At 39.5% G+C, this 21,162-nt stretch overlaps 1 protein-coding gene across 2 annotated transcripts in view; it reads left to right on the forward strand.

The window, feature by feature from the left end:
- LOC307256787 (LIM and calponin homology domains-containing protein 1-like) overlaps positions 1 to 21,162 on the forward strand; it is an 81,796-nt gene that overhangs the window by 13,938 nt on the left and 46,696 nt on the right. For both annotated transcript variants that reach the window (XM_080035881.1, XM_080035882.1), the window contains exon 2: positions 19,619 to 19,689. In XM_080035881.1, the coding sequence (XP_079892007.1) occupies positions 19,619 to 19,689 (71 nt within the window). The remainder of the gene's footprint in view (positions 1 to 19,618; positions 19,690 to 21,162) is intronic.

A 21,162-nucleotide genomic window follows, 5' to 3' on the forward strand; every position in this document is an offset into this window, starting at 1 on the left:
TTACATCGTTTTCCCACATAATTATCCTTCGTTGTTGCAATATCAGCTCTTAAGCCCTCACATTCAGCACTCACTCAACAACATATGTTAATGTTCTCAGTAAAAATAATCAGTTATTCAAACAGCTTCTGAGCAACTTATATAATGTGAGAAAAGCCTAAGCTTCAGTCAATGAACCTTCACAGATCTTTTCAGCCTTGCAAACAAACTCAAACCAGTTTTAAAGCAAGCAATAATGTTAATCCTGCTTTATCAGACCTGATCAGTCATCAGTTCATCTCAGATAGCTGTACAGTGTGTGAATGTGTCTATGTAGGCATTATAAGTGAAAGTGTAGGCTAATGGGTTACATGATCCTACAAAGGAAATCGGAGCTTGACATAATAACTAGATTCCTCTAAAAACTGCTTTAAAAAAGTATTAAAATTGAATTGCGTTTCAACATTTTTAGGGTTTAGCTCACAATAATCGGGCGGCAGTGGTGAAGTGGGTTGGGAGGTCGCCTCTGGAGTGCAGGGTCTGAGGTTCGATGGGCAAGACACTGAACCCCAAATTGCTCCCGAGGGTTCCGAGGGCGCCTTGCATGGCAGCTACTGCCATCGGTGTATGAGTGTGTGTATGAATGGGTGAATGTGGTAAGAAATGTAAAGAAAGAAAATCGGCTAAAAAGCGCTGCATAAGTCAAGTCAATTTACCATAACACAGTGCTCTCTTTGGTCCTGCATTTAAATCATTTGTCACACATGGTTGATTACAGGTCAAAACCCTGTATTGCACTTAACCCTCGTCGTCCAGCTTTCAGTGGTTTTGTCTTTATCGTCTTTCCTGTCTAACTATATTTGATGTAATTTAAATCATGAACATATAGTATACTGTCAAAATTATTCTTTATTTTAAATTTACTTCTCCATTGATATTCTTGCCATTGAGCTTTCAGTTATTACAGAATATAACGGGGAATAATTTTAGGAAAATTATGTTTCTACTCTACAGAGGAATATTATTTGTCTAAGATCCAGGGATTCATTCAATGTCAATCTATCTCACCTTTTTCTCTTAGTGATTTCTCTGTAAATATGTGATTTTTGATTAAATAACTGGAGGATCTGATACACCTACACAAACAAATAACATGTGTTTTTAATAAAATAGATGACTAAATATTTGTGAGTAATCTTGCCAATGTAATCTTATGTTTATCACAAATAATTATACAGTATTCAGTACACTCTGAATATTAAATATTTTCTGTAAAATGTATTAAAATATTCTGTACACGTCAAAACTGTAGTTGTTGGTTGTTGGTAGTATTTTATGATTTGGAAAAGCTAAGCATTGCATTTGTGATGGGGTCCCCCAAGTGGTTCATCTTCAGCTTGGTATTCTCATACCTAATCAATACCTTGGTGACATTATAATCTTACACTAGACATTTGGGGTAAAGCAAGCCTGGCTTCAGTGCTTCCTTTTTGTATGGGAGCTTATGGCTATAACTTGGACTGACAGATCATGCCTATTTCCCAGAGGTGACAGAGGAACTTAGCGATGGGAAACTGTCAGGGAACAGGAATTCCATTGTTTTTAATTTACACATTTAAGAATTGTATTTCACAATACTGGATAGAGGAGAGGCTATTTCCAGCTTTATTCTAAAATGACTACTTATCCTGTAGTGTCCTCTGACAGCCAACTGTAAATCCTGAAGAAGCCACTTCCAATTGCACACCTTTAGTTGGCTAACTCATCTTTATACAGTGGATGCATGCAAGGTTACAGTCTACCCATTTGGACTTGGTTCACAGGTCTGCACAACTGAAATAAAAATGTCTTAAATCCACTCATTTAAATACCTACCTTCTTAAATCCTAATTAATAACAACTAGTATAAAATGCATTTTGATGAATGTGGTTGCATTCATATGCAGATTAAACAATGTATATAATACATGTTGTCTTTATACGTCTGTTAAATGTCTTTATCAAATAGATTTTTAACAAAATGAATTTCAACCTCATACAGCCTGTGTATCAGCAGGTTGTCAGAGGAAGAATTGGTTTGATTTGATACATTCCTGAACATTGAACCAGTAGCCTGTTAGATTAAAGGTGCAATGGAAACCGAATTGTAATTGAATCTGTGTCGAGTTGTCTCAAGTGGATGTTTCAACACGATTACACCACTGAGCATTGAACATCCAGCACTTGTGAGAGCAAAAGCTTTTGTAAACATGTTGATTAACCCAATTGTGCTCTGTGTTGACACAGTATGTCACTGAAGCTCCTGATTAGTTCAGCCTGGCGAAGGGGGGCAAAGCTTTTCTAATGAGAAGAGGAAAAATCCTGTCTGAACACGTACAACGAAGAACAGAATCTTATCAAGTTGAAAGTCAACCTGGGTTTTTGTTTGTTTTGTGTGGCATACAGACATCCCTCTCTTCTCATGACAAGAATGAAGGGGAAGCTTTTTCTCATGTTATATTTACTGAAATCCAAGGTCTGTTGCCTGGATACTGTATTTGGTGCACTTCACAACCACACTGTGCACAATTTTGTATTGCAGTCTACCAAGAAAATAACACTTTACACTTGACTGATTTCAATGAGAATAATCTACTATAGAGGACCCTTAAGACCTGTTTCCATGTGATGTTTATAGTCTGGGGACATCCAGTGATTTAAAATAATTGCAGCAATTGTCAGTGATACTAATGTGGTACCTGCAGTAATTGGGTGAAGAAAGATGTCTCGTGGTAATACTGATGAGACACTAGTCCCACCCAACTCCCAGTAAACCCAGTAAAGGTGCAAAATGACCTTGATGGGTTTTGGTTCAATCCAAAATGTGCTTAAATAATGATGAACGTTACAAGATGTAAAGTGGTGACAAGATGTAAGTGGTGACCCTAAGTCATTGTGTCTGTCTTTGATGATTTAAGCTTATGATAATGTCTTGTTATGCTGAGGCTGGATGACAAGTTACTAATTAAATAAATTCCCCTCTCAGAGTCATTAATAGTCTTCTACAAATAGAGCAGTTAACCAACTGTGTCAAAAACCTTATGCCAAAACATTTCATATTTTATTCCAAAATTCAAATAGGGAAGAAATGCTCAAATATTTTCTATGGGTATTGATTGTAGAAGTGTTCTTTAGGTAAACCCATAAAATGAATGTCCCCCTTTAAAACGTGTTTGATCTAACACTGGCTTTACAATGTCCATCCCAACCGGTCAAGGCTGGGGCGTCTGCCTGTCTGCCTGACTGTTGCCTTCAGTGTGGCCGCTGGCTGGATGTTGCCCTCGGCTTCGTGGAGACTGTAGCAGGCAGGATATTGGAGACTAGTGGAGGCCCCTGGAAAAGCCCCGCTGCTTAGGAAGCTTAGCTCATAGAGCTGTTGTCGACACTGAGACCCTTTCATTCTGATCTTGCAGAGCTCTGGGGGGTTGTCACAAATATCCTTTGCAGCTATGGGATGTATGGTGATGTGAGATTCTGCTGTTAAAAGTTGGTAACTAAGAGTTTTGATGTATTTGATCTACACAGACTTAACCAGGGTTGTTCGACAGGTTATCTTGTAACCGCAATGTTACATCTTCGATCCATGCAGTAGTCATCCACAGTGAGCCACTTGTCCTTACGCGTTTGATTGACTGAACAGTTAGGGGACATATTTACGAAATTAAGTATTCACTTCTGGATTTTTTTTAAATGTCCCCATCACATTTCATATTTCAGGGAAGATTAAACATTTTCATTTTTCTTCTTTATGTTATGCATTGCTATGTTGTGTTCATTGACACTTTAGCTCCCTATATTTATTTCACTAGAAGGAGATAGCATATGAAGTGAGCTGGGTTAGTAGAATGGGGATTTGTAACTGCACACCCAGGCTGAATTGAAGGGCCACTGAGGGGATGTCAGGGTGCCCTGGAGTGTGTACTAAGCAAAGGGGTTTGCCTGGCATTCCCCCTCACGCACGTCCCTTGAAGCCATTTTAAACATATCTGAAATTTACATGCCAGAAATGATTAGACCTTGGAAGACATAAGGTGACATTGATATCTCTGTTTCTCTTATAATGTAAGAGTTTGAGCCGTAACAGTAAACCGTTGAGGATCTATGGTTGGGTACCTATTTCAGCGTTTTCTACAGATATTTGCACACATTTGCACACAGTACAGTACAGCCTTTTATATTTAACCTGGTCACTGTGCAGTTGTATAAAGAGAACTCGAGTGAAGAAACAAAGATCTGTTTTTATAAGTTACACTTTTTTTAATGCAGTACTTCAGAAGTTATGCTTTACTTGGGACACTTGTATTTTGGTCTCATGTTTGAAGAATCCATAATTTCTCCCAATGCAGCAAAAGTTGATCAAGGTTCATAATAATAACTGTATGTTGTATCAGTGTTGTGGTGATACCTTTTTTACTTTTATAGTTTTTATTTTTCAAAGGTTAAACAATCACGGTGCTTGTAAATGTCCTGCCTACTCTGTACACACCCACATCTTTTGGTCTGGTATAGTATTGGCTTGTGAATACAATGATGTGACTGCAACTGTTGCAACCCCACTCCTAAATACACACTCACATGTGGATTTATGAAATTGCAAATTACTTGTTAGGCAAGCCACAACTGTCAGCCTCAGTTTGTGGCTTAAACAGGACAAAGTAATCAACTGCCACCTGCCTCATGCCGCCCTCATTTCACACGGGAAAATAGTCAGGGTTTCCTACGTTCTTTTTAGTACAGGTCTACCCCTCTCCTTTATCCCTGACAAGCCATGCTCACGCCAAATACATTTCCTTTCTCCTCATGTGGTCTCAAGACCCTGCCAAACCAAAAACAGAACTGACGGAGAAAAACATTGGAGGGAAAGGGGTGTGTAAGTGAGGAGCGCCAGTGGGGGCCAGGAGTGGGGTTAATCCAAAATCCAAACATTGTTCCATCATATAATCAGGGTGGACATGGGACAGACTGGCTAGAATACTAACATTAAGCTTAGGGCTAGGCCATTTTAGTCACAGGAAAATTGGCTTGTTTAATCAGAGGGGCTTATCAAGAGTAAATGCATAATAGGAGACCTAAAGAAGGCAACCAGGCATTAAAATATGTGCTGGTGCACCCAAAAAGTTAGGCACACCAGTGCAATCAATGAAAAAGTTGGAGCTCTGCCTTGTAAACAAAACATCACAAGGAATTGATCACTGTTGTCTATGAGCTATTGAGGGATCAGTCTCTGTCTTTTGGTGTAGGAAGTCATCCATCAGTTCAAATGTGTACTCCATAGAGAAAGTGCGGAACGCGTCATAATCGGAGGCGATTCACAGCGCTCCATTCACTTTGTATTGAATGGCTCAGTATTCTGCAAACAAACTTAATAAAAACTTAATAAGACATGCCTTTCACGAATACACGTTACTTTCTTTAAAGCCACGACTCTGTCTATACAAGCTGCTTTTGTGAAAAATTATTGTGTAATTTTCAATATCGAGACAAAACTCTTAACTAATGTATGCTGTATGCTAGGCTAATGTTAGCCTTCTGCTGTAGGCTAACCCTCACGTATACTCCATCCTCGCCAGGTCGGACGGGAAAAAAAACTCAATATTGAAAATTACTCAATAATTTTTCACAAAAACAGCTCGTGTAGACAGACAAGAGTCGTGGCTTTAAAGAAAGTAAAGTTTTTTTGTTAAATGGATGTTTGATTTTTTTAATAAAGTTTGTTTGCAGAAGACAGGTCTCCTTCAATACAAAGTGAATGGAACGGTGTTCAACGGTTTCCCCCACAATGGGCGTGGCCTATTTCATGCACTGTCTCTATGGACCTTGCAAACAACTCCAGTATATCTGATTCGTCTTTACTCATTTGCTTGACTAAAAAGGGACGCCTTCAGTGGTAACACATTTTCATACATCTATGGAGCAGTCACTTTTTAACTGGCACGTTCCTCTTGAGATCCTAGCTATTCCTCTGGCTTCGAATTGAGTATCTGTTTTTTCTATCTTGTTTTCTAGTCAGTATGTCCAACAGGAGAGTCTCGACAAATATACAGCTTGACATGAAAAGGCTATGCCTAATTCTGGAGACAAAGTTGAACTCCCTGTTTAGTTTAGAACTTCCTCAGACAACGAATTTATGGGAACCTTGGCGTGAGGCCATTCCACTTTTCATTTTTCATGTGAAAGGAAGTTGAGAACAAGCACTTCTTCTGTAGCCAAACCTAGCATTCTCACAAGGTTTAAAGGCTGTTCTTCTGAAATGGATTGAGAACTTCGGAAACATGACACAGAACCAAAGTGTTGTCCTCGCTGGAGTGACAAAGATAACCTGGGGCTCAGATGAACATTTAGCATACCTATCATATACACTCAACAAAAATATAAACGCAACACTTTTGTTTTTGCTCCCATTTTTCATGAGATGGACTTAAAGATCTAAAATTCATTCCAGATACACAATATTACCATTTCTCTCAAACATTGTTCACAAATCTGTCTAAATGTGTGATAGTGAGCACTTCTGCTTTGCTGAGATAATCCATCCCACCTCACAGGTGTGCCACATCAAGATGCTGATCTGACATCATGATTAGTGCACAGGTGTGCCTTAGACTGTCCACAATAAAAGGCCACCCTGAAATGTGCAGTTTTGTAAAATAGCGCTAAGATAAAATGTTTTGTGAATACGGCCCCTGGTTGACATTCCTGCTGTCAGCATGCCAATTGCACGCTCCCTCAATGCTTGTGGCATCTGTGGCATTTTGCTGTGAGACAAAACTGCACATTTCAGGGTGGCCTTTTATTGTGGACAGTCTAAGGCACACCTGTGCACTAATCATGATGTCAGATCAGCATCTTGATGTGGCACACCTGTGAGGTGGGATGGATTATCTCAGCAAAGCAGAAGTGCTCACTATCACACATTTAGACAGATTTGTGAACAATGTTTGAGAGAAATGGTAATATTGTGTATCTGGAATGAATTTTAGATCTTTAAGTCCATCTCATGAAAAATGGGAGCAAAAACAAAAGTGTTGCGTTTATATTTTTGTTGAGTGTACATTTCATTACATAATGTATTGGTATTATGTTTTCTTTTCAAACTGGTCCCTCCTATAGAAATAGATATGTTCACACGTTTCCCAATTGACTTCATGTGTTTAACTGTCCAGAACACCCAATGACAATATGTTTTTAAAGTTTGATTGATTCCTGAAAAGGGTAGGAATGCAACTCCTTGTATGAAAACAGCATTTCAAGGGCAGTGGTTGACACTAACGGTTGCCCGCTTGCCCGGGGCAACTGAAAATAATGTTTGGGCAAGTTGAGATTGCTTCTTGGTTGCCCGGACGGGCAAGTGGATTTTAGAGGGTTTGTCTGTAGTCTAGGCTATGTATTCATGTGTTTTACAGTCTGCAAAACATTTTTTTTCCCGCTAACTCACACAAAATAGATCGGCTATATTCGCAATTGAGCAGCTGCGCGCGGCAGCCAGCAGCATCACGGTCGCTCTTTCGCACTCGATCTCTCTATCTCTCTCTCTCACACACACACACACACACACACACTACACACACAGCCTGTGTGCGCGCAGTTTCGCTGTCTACGTTCCGAAGGCCGGCTCTATCCTACGGACCTGGTTCCGCTATATTCAAAACCCAGAAATCAATAACGTTTGAGCTTATCGATACCGCTATGGAGTCCAGTAGGCTAGGTCACATTATATAATTTTAAATATCGAGTCGGGTCATCTTCATCTAATTAGGCCTACTTCAGCGTATTATTCCATCACTGGATCGCATCACGGACTGTAAAAGTGTTTTACCTTCGACTGTCTTGAAGAAACTCCTTCAACCCCCTCCGTCTCCAAAAAAAAAAAAACTCTTGTCTGCTGAGCCGCTGCCGCTGCAGACGGGCTCCGCACCGTCTCATCATTCATTCAATGCAGCGGTGATCAACAAACGAGAGACTGTAGCAAGTCCCGCAGTTAAAAAATCTGATAGTTTTTAAATCCATATTAAAATCTGCAGGATAAGACCTAGTTAGCTAAAAAAAAATCGCAAACGGTTCAAATGTGATGTGTTCAGGTCGGCTCAGTAAAATGATTATTAGGCACAGGTCAATAAAATGACATCATGATGTGTTCAAATGTAACATCAAGAAAATAAGAAATTTTAGTTTTTCGCGGGAAGCTTGAATAATAGCCTATAGTTTGGGTAAAAAAATTGTTTTCCCAGCAATATAAACTAGATAGTAGGCCTAAATATGGAATTATGACCTGCTTAAAGTCCTATCCTGAGCTCTGCTCATCATATAAGCAATTAAAGCAATAATACCAGTTCTCTTTTAACAAAATAATAGAAAGGTATCGATAAAGATTTGGATTGTGGAGTCTTTATAATGGTATCAATATGAATAGAAATTAATGATCCCCCTCTTACTTACAGTATAACTGGGCAATAGCTTTAACATGGTGGACTTTAATCATTTTATGGCACACGATCACTTTTTGGCAATGTGACCGTTTTAAATAAGTAAAATTGTTCTGTGGAAGCTAACATTCAGCTTGACTCTGAGCTAGACTGAGTTTTCTGAGCCCCTGGGCAAGGTGCATGGCAAAAAGAGGCCCTTTCACGATGCTGCAGCAGGACCAAGCGCTTGGTGTAGTGTGTGATGTCATGATATATAGGCTTATATGAATTGTTGTTCGTTGTATGTGGTCAGGATGAGACTAGTAAACAGTGTTTGCATTTAAGAGATAAGAGATCGCTAAAATGTATAATTCAATTAGCCTATACTGTATATATCATTGTTTAACAGTTTTTTTTGGGCAAGTGAACACAACATTCGGGCAAGTAAAACATTACCTGTACTTGCCCTATGGGCAAGTGCATTTGAAACCTTAGTGTCAACCCCTGAAGGGGATTCGCAGCATACCTGGAAGTTAGACTGGTTACGTCCCTAGAAAATTAGCAGTAGCTTGTTCTCTAGTGTAAACTCCCTTACAAAGAGACAAAGGTTATAATGATAATAGATACAGGTTGTAATTTGACCTTTGAGCTTGTGTCACATTGAAGCATTGTTAATGTTGATGTGTCACATGGCACTCTTTCCTCTTGAAGAGCTATTGCGTATAGCAAGTTGGGTCAAGTCTGGAAAACTCACACCAAGGTTCCTCACTTGTCTTTGAGAATACATGTCAGTGTTAAGTTGGATATGACAGCTTCTGCATACATGTATGTAACTTTTTGGATGGTGTACTGTGCACATGGCATGACCTTGTAACCACGAGCAAGTGACAGACTGTTTTCAGGCACGCAAACTAGTCACCTTTCGGTGAAATTCGCCGTTTTGGAAACAACATTGGCCACCTATGTGATTCATGGGGATCCGGTGAGAAAATATTTTGGAGGGTGGGGGGGGGAGAGGGTCTGATCGCCAGCAGTGTGTGTGTGAGTGTGAGACCATAGTGACTAACTATGATTGAAGGATGGTAACTCCTATCATATGAGCTTTGACGGTCATTTGGCCAATCAGATCCAGTATTTGTCATTAAGGGGCGGTGTCAAACAGCCAGATCCTCTGCAGGGAAGTTTACTTTTTTTGCTCTCCGAGTTATCGGAGCGTCCAAGTCATGGTTCAAGTAGCCGCAGTATAATTATTTTACCGTGTTAATGTGCCTACTCAGTTTATGTGAATCACTTTTATAAATAAATACACAGAGTTTGCCAACCGTTGTTTTACGGCCGTTTGCATTGATGTACGCGCGCTCTGATTAATGGCCGCGATTTGCGGATTGTCACTCACTGCAGACTAACGTGTCACCTCAAGTTAATCATGTGCTTTTGGGTATTGCTGTTTTCACGTTTTTTTTAATGGTGCATGGTGTTCTGACCGGCACACCTGAGGTGAATGTAGTGCTTATATCAGATCAGCGCCAAAACAACACCATCCTCCACCATCGTCATATTTTGCACCGTTATGTTCCAGCCTTCCAGCACGCGACTCAGGTGTGTGTGTATGTGTGTGTGTGTCTGTGAGCGTGAACACGAGAGAGAGTGTATTTTTATGTGTTTGTTTGATGGTTATGTAGCAAAGATATTGCCAAACCTGTTTGCCACAATATAAATAGTTTATTGTAAGGGAACAGTGTGATTGATTTGAAGCATCATGTTATTTTCTGTCTTGTTTAATGCTGGTTTTTGCTAGCATTTTTAACCGTTTTTCTAAGCTGTTTTTAACGTTTTTCTTGATCAATACACACTTTCAATGGGAAAAGTCAAAAAGGTTGTCTGACTAACTTGTTTTGCCCATTTTACTCATCTGATTTATTCATCTGATAAAATAAAAGTGTTCTTTGTCCTTAATTCGCTTCACCAGAATACACCAAATTGCTTCTCTTACATGTTCAAATCACAAAAAATCTTAGGGGGGGGATGCCCCCAGACCCCCCTACAGGGGTTTGTTTTCGGACATCTCACCTTTTTCATGGCTTATGAGTTTGCATGCCTGTGTTTTGCTTGCAGGCATGTTTGTCTGCAGCGTTTGACGAGGAGTGGCGGCTCTTATTAAATTGAGTAGAGAAACTAAATGTTTTCTCGATTTGGTGTTATGACAGCATCAGTATCAATCTCTCAAGAACAGAAAATATTGTATCAGCGATGAGGATTAACAGCGCTACAAAGACAGGCTAGCTAGCACTAACGTACACTTAATGACACAATATTTGCTGTCTGTGCTAAAACAGTAATGTATGTCTACAATGACATATTGGTGTTAGAATTCTCCCATATATGGGGACCAAACTTCCTGGTGGCTTCCATATTTACAGCGTGAATATGAGGACCAAACCTCCTGGTGGCCACCATATTTACAACGTGCATGCAAACGGCAGATGAACATACATTCAGAGCTCTTCAGTCATTTCATCTCGACATATACTGGGCCAGTTTCCAGAGGCGAAGATGTCACATCAGGGACAGCCCTGCTGTCGGGAAATGTGTTCCTGCAGGCTGTCGTGGCTGACAGATCAATAGACCCTGGGGTGCTGTTATTTAGCTGATTCTAATTAAGAATAGGACTAACCATGAATTTTAATTACTTAAAATGTTTGTTCAGTACAGTGAGTTTGCTGTGGAGTTCTTTGCTGAATGGTGTTGTATTTAGATGATTATTTTTGCAGAACAGAAGTGGTCAGAATACATTTTTTTGTTGATTGGGAACTTAATAGTAGAGCATGGACATATTTATAAGGACGCAAAATTGAAAATGGTAGCCTATTCATTTCTAAGAAAATTTGCTCAGTGGCTTATGGGGCAATTTGAAGCAGATACTTACTTCCTGGTTATAGAGAACCCATAGAGCATGCACAGTGGGTTCTTTCTCAAGGAACAACATGAACGTGAGCTTACTTACGTGCATGTTACATGCTTGTAAAAACCTGAAAACTGAATTGAAAAACTCAGACACAGCACAAAAAGTACGAGCATCTTTTAAAGTATAAGTGTTTCAGAAAACTGACTACGGCTGTTAGCTGCAGACCGTCTCCTTCTCTTGCAAATAAAACACTTATATTTCCTATATATATATATATATATATATATATATATATATATATCCTACATATTTTAAGTACATGAATTTAAGATAATTATGAGCATTTGATTTGATTGAAATCCAGAGAATCCTCTTCTCCGTTTATTGGTTTGAATCGCTGCATGATCAACATCTGGGCCTAGGGGCCACAATAATCTTGCAATACCAAGGTTGGCTGCTAAACCCATGGTTGCATATGATTATGGTGCTGATCCTGTGGGCCTGCAGTAGATAGCCTCCATGTCAGCTAGCTTAGGCAAACCTGACCGTGACAAGAGCTTAAAACAAAGAAGTGTATAATATATCTGTTGTTGCATACACTTGGCCTTATGCCAAAGGAAGCTTGTGTTAATCAAAATGTAGGCCACTGTTTATCGCCTCTTATGTACCATCTAAAATAGTTTAGTTGTAAATGACATTTTCCTGTACAAATTGAGTCATGGGTTTGATACCCACACTTGTCAAACTGTGTATCAATGATTTGGTGTCATAAAAGTGGCCCTGTAGTAAAAAGCAAACTGAACTAACCTGCATTTTAAAACGATTTAATACAGTGTCAGTTGCTTCTGGTGAGAATCAGCTGACAGCTAGAGTCTTATCATGTAAATATATGTTGCTTCTGACCAGATGAAACCAGTGTGTCTTGCGGAGTAGGAGGAATACATGAGCAATCGGGGGGTGTGTAAGGTTTCCCACACCAGATGACTTGAGTGAGGATACACCATGTGCCTAGGAACATTGTGCTTTTCTGACTTAAAAGCGAAAGCAACAGAAAAAGGTGCATGTTTTTGTTTTTAAATACCTGAAAAGCAGCGAGTATAAGTTTGTTTGGGAGCTGTAACCCTGCTCACATTCTTTCAAATGTGTCCTAATATAGACTTCAGCACTTGGTAAGCTGTTGTGAAACTAACTTGTTAACAGTATACACTCAAATAGTCTGGTCATCTGGTGGTGTTCACTTAACTGTTGTTTTCCACAAACGAGTTTTAGTTTTATAGTACCATGCACTTCTGTTGAACTGATCTGGCTGGGGGTGCTTTTTCTCTACACTTGAACAGAACACTTATTTATGTCTTCCTTTCTCCTTTATTTTGCTCTCCATGACTACAAATCAACATAATTCATTGCTGTGGCCTACAGCGTGTGTTTGGCACATGTGAATGGTAAACTTGTGGTAATCCAGAACAAAGTTTTTGCATAACATTCTTTTTGCACTCATGGCTTTTTCAGGTTTTTTTTTTCTGGAATACAATTATGTGAATAGTTTGCAGTCCATGCATTCTGAAATAAAATGTGGTCCTATGTTTCTCAGAGGTCCCTTTCTTGATCTTGGAGGTGGTTTTCCAGATAATAGTTTAAGTCTATGAAACATTGTCATCCATCCCGACAGATTGGGCCGTAACAGTCAATCAGCCTATAAATATCCCCCTCAGAAGCCATGGTCTGGCTGTGGGATTGGATTGCTGCGGTTCAGTGCTGATTCCACTGTATAATACCATGCCAATTATGCTCTATTAACTGTCATTACCTGTGATGATCCCTGTTTCATAATACTCTGTTGTTCATTGTCTCTGGCCTGGGTAGCAGCTCAGCTTTGGTTCCAGCTCGACTCAATTTATTTAAAACTTCAGCTGCTTCTTCAGAGCGGTTCTATCTAAACTCATGCCAAAAATGAGTGTTTGCTAAGCCATAAACACATGCTTACATCCATTATGTGCACTGATGTTTGTAGGCATGGGTGAGAGACATAAAGCTATTTGTATATGTGGCATGTTAAGGGTCCATAAATCTTTGCTTGTCTCCGTTACAAAAATGTCACTAATCGGAGGTTATTCGTATTTAGCTTTAGACTGTGCGAAAATGCCTGGATTATCTATAGAATATACTCATCTGTGTGTGCTGACATCATTGTCTCCAGTCTGCAATGCAAATGCTTGGATTTGCAACTGATTGTGGGTGATTTAGTTGTGATCTCCCATGTAGACTTTAAAAGCATGATGGAATTTAACCCAAATCTTATAAAACCTCGGGCCACTTTGGGAAACCTGATGATGCGACTTGCAAAAATTAGGAAAAAACAAGGAAAAATATACAGTTTGTATTCAGGCCCCACGTTGGCCCCAGATGCCCTGAAAAGGGACGGTTTGTAACAGAATATTGTACGCACAACATATTTTTTTTTTGTTTTCACATGCTTTTGTCATGTTTGGTAGCTTATATTTGATATGACTTGCTTAAAGATCTCCTATTATACTACTTTTCTGGTCTTAATTTCTTGTTAAAAACTGCTATAGAGCAACCTGACACGAATCACATCACAAAAAACTATGTAGATTTTCGGGAAACGCTTCCTCTCATCTGGGCGATTCAGCATGCCCTGTCAACACTGTGCTTCGGCCATTTCCGTCCCCTCCCCCCCTCCCCCCTCCTGCAAACCCCACTCCGTTGTGATTGGTTACCTTCCTTCCGGAACACTTTCAGCAGCACGAGCAGCATGCGGGCAGATTTGAAAGCAGGAAGGTGGGGGCATGGCCGGAGCGCGCCAGCACGTTGCAGCATTACCATATATGGAAAAATCCGAAATTGTGACGACACGATGGCAGGACATTTGAACCGATTTGAACATGTGATTTCTCGACCGGCTGCCCTAGTGTTTAGCGCTCTGCACAGCCACCCCAGACGTTCAGCAGGGAATACGTCTAAATGCATGTACATAATTATTTGATACGCTAGTATGGTTAAACATGACTATAAATCATTATAACAACGTTTATAGGTTATAAAAGTCGAAAAGTATAATAGGTCCACTTTAATGTCATTGCAAATAATTCTTCCAGCGGTTGCCTAATTTCTTTGTTGTTCACTATTAGGTAAACACAACCTTTGAGAATTATTTTGCTCAGTGTCACTTCAAAGAGAAAATGTATCTTATGTAGGGCAAATTACTATTCAGTTGGTCTGTAAAATGTAAAAGATCACATTTCACATCAATTGTTTTTGAAAACCAAAACCCAAATATTTGGATCAACTATGAATAACCAATCAATCGGTTAATCTGAAACTTTCTTTGGTCATCGACCTGACTGAAAGGCCCATGGTGTCCCTGCTCTCCATTCCAACAGTTGCTTCAGTACTAAAACTAAATGTATTTTGTCACAGACAAGTTGGAACTACTGTTTAACATTAGACTAGTTTAGGGACTCCCTCTCCTCCTACTGCCCACCACCCTCTGTCCACCTGCCAACATGCCAACACACTGAGCACAGAGCAGACAGGACATGATCACAATGGGGGATCCCTGTGGTCATGACAGTGGTGGCAGCTTGTGAAAAGGGTCCGGATGACAGATACCACTCCTGACCCTTGGCTGAACGTGTTGAAGCTCCATGATTTGAGGAGACCCCCACTCAGAGGGCCCCCGTCCTATGAAGACTCAGATGTTACCAATTTCAATACTGTTGTTTGTCTTTTGGAACAAGTCCTATTTCTCCTGAAGCCAAAGGCAAGATTTGTTTCTTTTTCATAAATAAAAAAATGTGGCACTTGACTCAGTGTTTTCTGTACCAGAGCAGTGTTTTGGTGTGCCACGAACCAAGTTGCAAACTATTTTTGTACTATTTATAAGAACCAGAAGCATGTACGGATTAAACTCCCTTGTCACGTTGAATTACCGGGATTATTGGCTGAAGGCCAGAAGACGTGTTTACATGTGTTCTTGAACTTGGATGCAGATTGTTGGATTCAGTCAGTATTATGCAACACACTTAAGACAAAGAAGAATGCTTTTGACTACAAAGCAGGCGTGTGACTGACTGTAAAGCCAGCGTGTGGGTTGGAAGCACGTGTTTATGTTCACCAGCCCTTGAGTGAACAGCTGTCAACTCTTCAACAGGCTGATCACACTCCGCCTCAGGGCCTTGAAGTAAGTAGTGTTTTACTTCCCCAAGTCACGGAAACCAGCCTGACTCGAACCTTGAATTATTGGTCATTAATCCAGGACAAGTATAGCTGTTCAATGCAGGATTTGAGATTACTGCTGCTCTGAAATAGATTGTACTTTATTTTGGATTGTCCTTAGTGGGGGACAAATTGTAGTAAGGCAGCCCATACAAGGAAATGGAAAACTACTGAAAAACACTTGTGGACTTGATCGCCATTCACCATATAGCTTTTGATGTGGCGGTTGTGTTGACTGAATCTGCAGTACATATTTCTCATCTGTATCATGTTCTAACATTTTTATTTTCTTGGCAATGTTATTTCAGTAAATGTCCTTTTGAGTTGTTGTCCACTGCCAAACTACAGAAGAGTCCCTTCTCATCAAATTGATGTTTTTTTTGAACATGAAAGAAATATCTCCTGGGAGTTATCATGCTCAAACTTTATTGGGTTTCTTATTTTGTAATTCATCAAAGCAAAAAATAGATTCACACACTACTGTTCCTAAACCCACAGAGACTTCCTTTCTCTTTGGAGACCGATGTGATAGTGATCTTCGCTTGATGTGAATCCGTGAGCATGGTTATGGATGTGAAGCGTTCCAAGAGGAAGGAAATAAAAAGGTGGAAAAACCTAGCATCATCTAATTGTTTGTGGAAGAATGCAGGCAACATTCCACTGAAAACGACAGAGGGGACACATTCCTCCTTTTTATTTGAATGCCCTCATATGACCCTGCTGTGGTTTGAAAACACTGTTTCCAGAATGTTTAGGAAGCATATTTCCATTGAGTTGTTGGTCTTATCAAATTGCAAGAACAGAAATTAAATTAAATACACGTAACATGGAAACATTTAAACACATAGTTTGTTTGCTTTGGTCTCAGGAGGTGTTTTATTAGTCAGGAAGGGAATGCTTTCAATCAATGTCCAGGGCATGTGGGTAACCATTTCACACATCTGTCTATAGAAAAACACATACATTCTGTGTTGTATGTTGTAGTGTTAATCCAGGATTATGTGCACTTCAGCTCAGGATGACACTTATGCGAGCGACAGATGTGCACAAATCAATGTTAATAGCTCTGCAGTCACTGCCAAACCGTAGTAAGATAATGAGAAAAACGGAATCCCAGACATTTTCTACCATTCAGACCTCATCATAGCCAGAAGACAAATTTGTAATTTATGGTAATATCCATAAACCCCCAGAGGACAGAATATTAATGGACCTGACCTTTTAAGACATTGGTTTTCACCTGGAGGTTTGGGCCCACCAGAGGCCCATCCAATAATTTGGTGAATTTATTGAATAAGGAAAGAATGTTTCAATTGCATACACAGATTCGTCTTTTCTTTCTCATAAAATATTATGAGTTTCTGTTTTAGCAATTGAAAACTTGTGCAATACCACCTGTGGAAAATTATGAGCCTCATTTATCCACGTCTACCTGATACTTTTCACCTTATTAATAGTAATAGCTAGTCTTATTGTTGTTCGACCTTGCACCTTTTGTTGCACTCCTGTCCTCAAATGGTAAATTAATCTTCGTAAAGGTGGCGAGTCTATTCTCTCCTCGTAAAGGTTAGCGAGGAGATGACCTAGGCTAGGTACCAAACAAACTGTTCTGTAACTCAAAGAACAGGGTATATCAACCCCGGCACAACCGGGATGATTCTTTTTTAAAGAAATAAACGAAACCCTACTATGTTTACTATACGTTAAGGAACTGTGAATGCCTCATGTAGCAAAGGGTTGACACAATTAACAAGGAGCAACCAAATAAGGGTCATCTTCTCAGCTGCAAATATAAAAGTATCACCTAAACTTAACTTGAGATCACAGCATGAAATGTTTCTTCCTGGGATGCTATTCTGTAATTTACTAAACCTAGGATTTCCAGTACCATTAACGACATGGGAATGTTTTTCCCTTGGGTATAAGACAACACAATTGGACTGAAAGCCCTTTTAAATGACCTTTTGTTGTGTGTGTGTGTGTGTGTGTGCGCGTGTGTGTGTGTGTGTGTGTGTGTGTGTGTGATCTTGAAATTTAATTTTTGTATTAAATTGAAAAAATATTGACTAGGATTGGTATTTACAGTTTGATGTCGATTTCACTTTCGTTTCACAAATATTCTTTGAGTGGAAGATCTGGAGAAGGAGTTCATCTAATTGATTTTATTAAACTAGCAGAACTTTTGCAGAACCAAATAAGTTTGTCTTGTCTAACTTTTATCCGCCTGATGCCCAGTTTAAGAGGCACTACGCAACAGAGAAGGAAGATAATTAACATGAATCCTACTGTTAGTCTATTCTTATTTAATGTTTACATGTTGCACCAGCTGTACTTGCTTTCAGATGTTTAAAATTATCATTTGACATGGCATTCAGCATACATTTAATAAATATGCTAAATAAATGTACTTTCTTGCCCTGAGTTAAAAGAGAACATGGAGACCACTTCTGTATGGGCAATATCAAGATTGGCTTAGCATGATGACTGGAAATGAGGAAAACAGCTAGCCTAGCATTTTCTAAAGCTTGTTTTTACAGTTTGTTTTTTGTACATATAACGAACTAGATATAACAGTCATGTTAATTGTTGAACTTGGTGGTAGGCAGAATGTGTTACCTCTGAACAGATGTTAAACTTTTCTTTTAAAAATTGTAGTTGGCTAGCCTGCTGACCTCCAGAGGTCATTAATGCTTTGCTAGGAATAAACGGAAATACTAAATTACTGAATGATTGTTGTTGTGACCAGTGTTGTTTAAATAAAATAAAAAATAACATTGGTGTCTCCCTCCAGAGCAGGTCCATATAATGCAATCGTAGAATATGGGTTTTGTGGACCATATATTTGTACTGTGAGGCTAACTTTAGGCCTTAAACTTAGGTCCTTATCATCACTGTTTTTGCTCTGTCAACATTGGGCACATAATGACCTGTTCATAAATTCTGCTTCAGTAGGGCATTGTGTAGTGGCAGTGAATTGCTTATGTCAGCATACAGGCAATATCTGCTACTTTCTTTTCTATGATTGTCTTTACCTTTATTCACTCCCGCGTCTTAATTCTTGAGCTCCAAACACGATGCCTCACTGAGCGACCCCATCCCGTCCCCCCAGTAGCAGACATGAGGCTTACTACCGCTCTACTCACTGACATACATCAGTCTATTTCTTTTGTAACAGGTCCAGGCTCCCAGATGAGCCAAGAGGCCGACAGAAACACAGTGCCATGCCAGACAGTCTACATCCCCACACTTTCTTTTCCACAGCTGTGCAATTAAATGTAAAAGAAACTCCAAGGAAATGTAATCTTGTAATTATTTTGGCTTCCCTGAACAGCAGTCCAAAGGGGGTCCCCCTGTTTTTACTGCCAAATCGCTGCCATTGTTTGTGAGAATAAATTGATTTTAAGTAGGCGGAGTGGAGGGTAATCTTATCACATTGCTGTTTGTGTTAGCACTTGAGATGTTTGTGGGTGGTCATATGGTGTCCTGTTCCCTAAAATAATAGATTAAAACAATCTGCTGAAGGTTGTACATCAGGAGTGAAAAAACAGCAATCTTGGCTCATAGGATTTCATATGGAACCTTACACATTTTTGGAACATTTATATGTTTTACAATATTTGTCCAAGCAAGGCACTAATGCCCTATGGGCCATAGTCATGCAAATACATGCAAACAGGCAGCTTCTCCTCCTCCAAGGGTCTGAGCAACTATTACCCTATAAATCCCCTGTCACAACACATTAACCTGCCAGAGCCATTTGGTCAGGATGATTGCAGCTTAAGTCAAGCTTGTTAGTGTTTAGCACTGTTAACCAGAGAGGGCCTTGATATACGGCCGGCAGCTCATTGTGCTCTTCTTCATACCATTCCCAGGATTTATTTGTGAAGAAAAAACGTGAAAGGAGTGCTGATCGAAGTTGTTAGGTTTGTTTCTTGGTTTCCAACCGGAGTTTGTGTGTCTAGACGTCAGATTTAGAGTCTCACTCTAATGTTTGATTTTCTGTCTTTTCTTATGTTATGTTTACATTTAGCTAACTCACTCCGTTTCTTCTCCGTAGGCTGTGACAGGAAGAAGCTTTGGTGACAAAGACTTCAGAGGAGGTCTGGAGAATGGGATATTGCTTTGCGAGTAAGTACTGACTGTCTTTAGTAATTCAATAGTCCTCTAGGCGTCTCTTCTGCTTTTATCTTTGCTGCTCTTATTCGCTACCCGAAGAAAATAATGCATGCTTACTGTTCACTGAGTGACTATTTAATACAGTATAGTCTGTTTTAATTTGACTCAGTTTGTATTTTATTGTAAGCACTCAGATGCTATTGTGACTCCCAATGGATGCTATGGTAAATAAATCTCTGATCCTGAGAGTAGGAGAGCTAGGTTCAGAATCATAACGTTAACAAATGGGACTCATGAGTGCATTTTTCTTTTATTGGATGTACAGAAAAAGTTCATTTGAAAGCAGATGTTTTTTGGTCTGCCTTCCTTTGCATCTGTTTGTTTCAGAATCTCAATGGCCTGACAGTTCAAATAAAAAAACAACACTATTGTGTTGACCCAAAATAACCACATATGATTCAGAATGTATTGGACGAACAGAGTAGTAAGGCAGGTTTTAAAGACGGCTTTTCTTGGATGAGTGCACTTACTAGATTCACTACAGCGGTCCAGTGATCAAAGACTGGCATCCTGGTAAATTTTCCTATGGCCCACCACTTGAACTTGTGTCTACCCACTCATGAGGAGACTCAAAACACACACAGACACCTGCACTTTCTCTTTCCACATTCCCTTCTGTCAAGTTCAGTTACACAAGCCCGACGTTTACACCATCTTTGTTGTGAATACAGACATCAAATCCAATTTAACAGCGTCCCCACTGGTTTTGGAATTTCTGGAATATCATGGAACATTGTAAAGTATTACTAAAAATGTGGTCGTAATAATAATTTCTAAATATGTAATCTAATTAGGAAGCAACATTCTTTTGTCTCAAGTAAAATTAAGTTAGATGTAAAGAATATTGGAAACTAAAGGTGTTATAATCCTCAGCTAGTGCTGAAGTCAATAATCTTTTAGTCATTAAACACACTTGTCTAGCCAAAAAATATATAATTATGTCTACGTCTACATCCAAAGTTAAGATGTGCTTTTTCTGCTTTTTTCTTTTTAATAGAAGATATATCCTGACATTTTACTGGCTTAAAGCTCACAATTAAGAAATACATTCTCTATACAGGAAAAACCCTTAAAAAATGGCATCCTTGGACAGTTTCCCAACAGATGTGATTTAATCATCAACCTCACATCCTCTTGTCACCACGCAAGCTTTTAGTCTAGTAATGGACTTAAATGGTAGCCAAGCAGCAAAGCAGAGAGCAGATTGAACTTCCTGAAGTGTACTGCTTGCTTTCAATCCCCCCTGTCAACCTCTTCCTCTTTTTCCTAGATGCACAAGTTGTCAGGAAATGTTTGTCCCTGTACCAATTCATAATGATGTATTAATGAGGCCTGTACTGTTTGTTTTGATAGTGTCGTTTTAAAAACCAGGAAGGCACTCTCCACGTTGTAGTCATTACCGCTTCCTTAATGTTGTAACAAGTT

Source organism: Ammodytes marinus (assembly GCF_949987685.1).
Source record: "Ammodytes marinus genome assembly, chromosome: 10".
Lineage (NCBI taxonomy): Eukaryota > Metazoa > Chordata > Actinopteri > Uranoscopiformes > Ammodytidae > Ammodytes > Ammodytes marinus.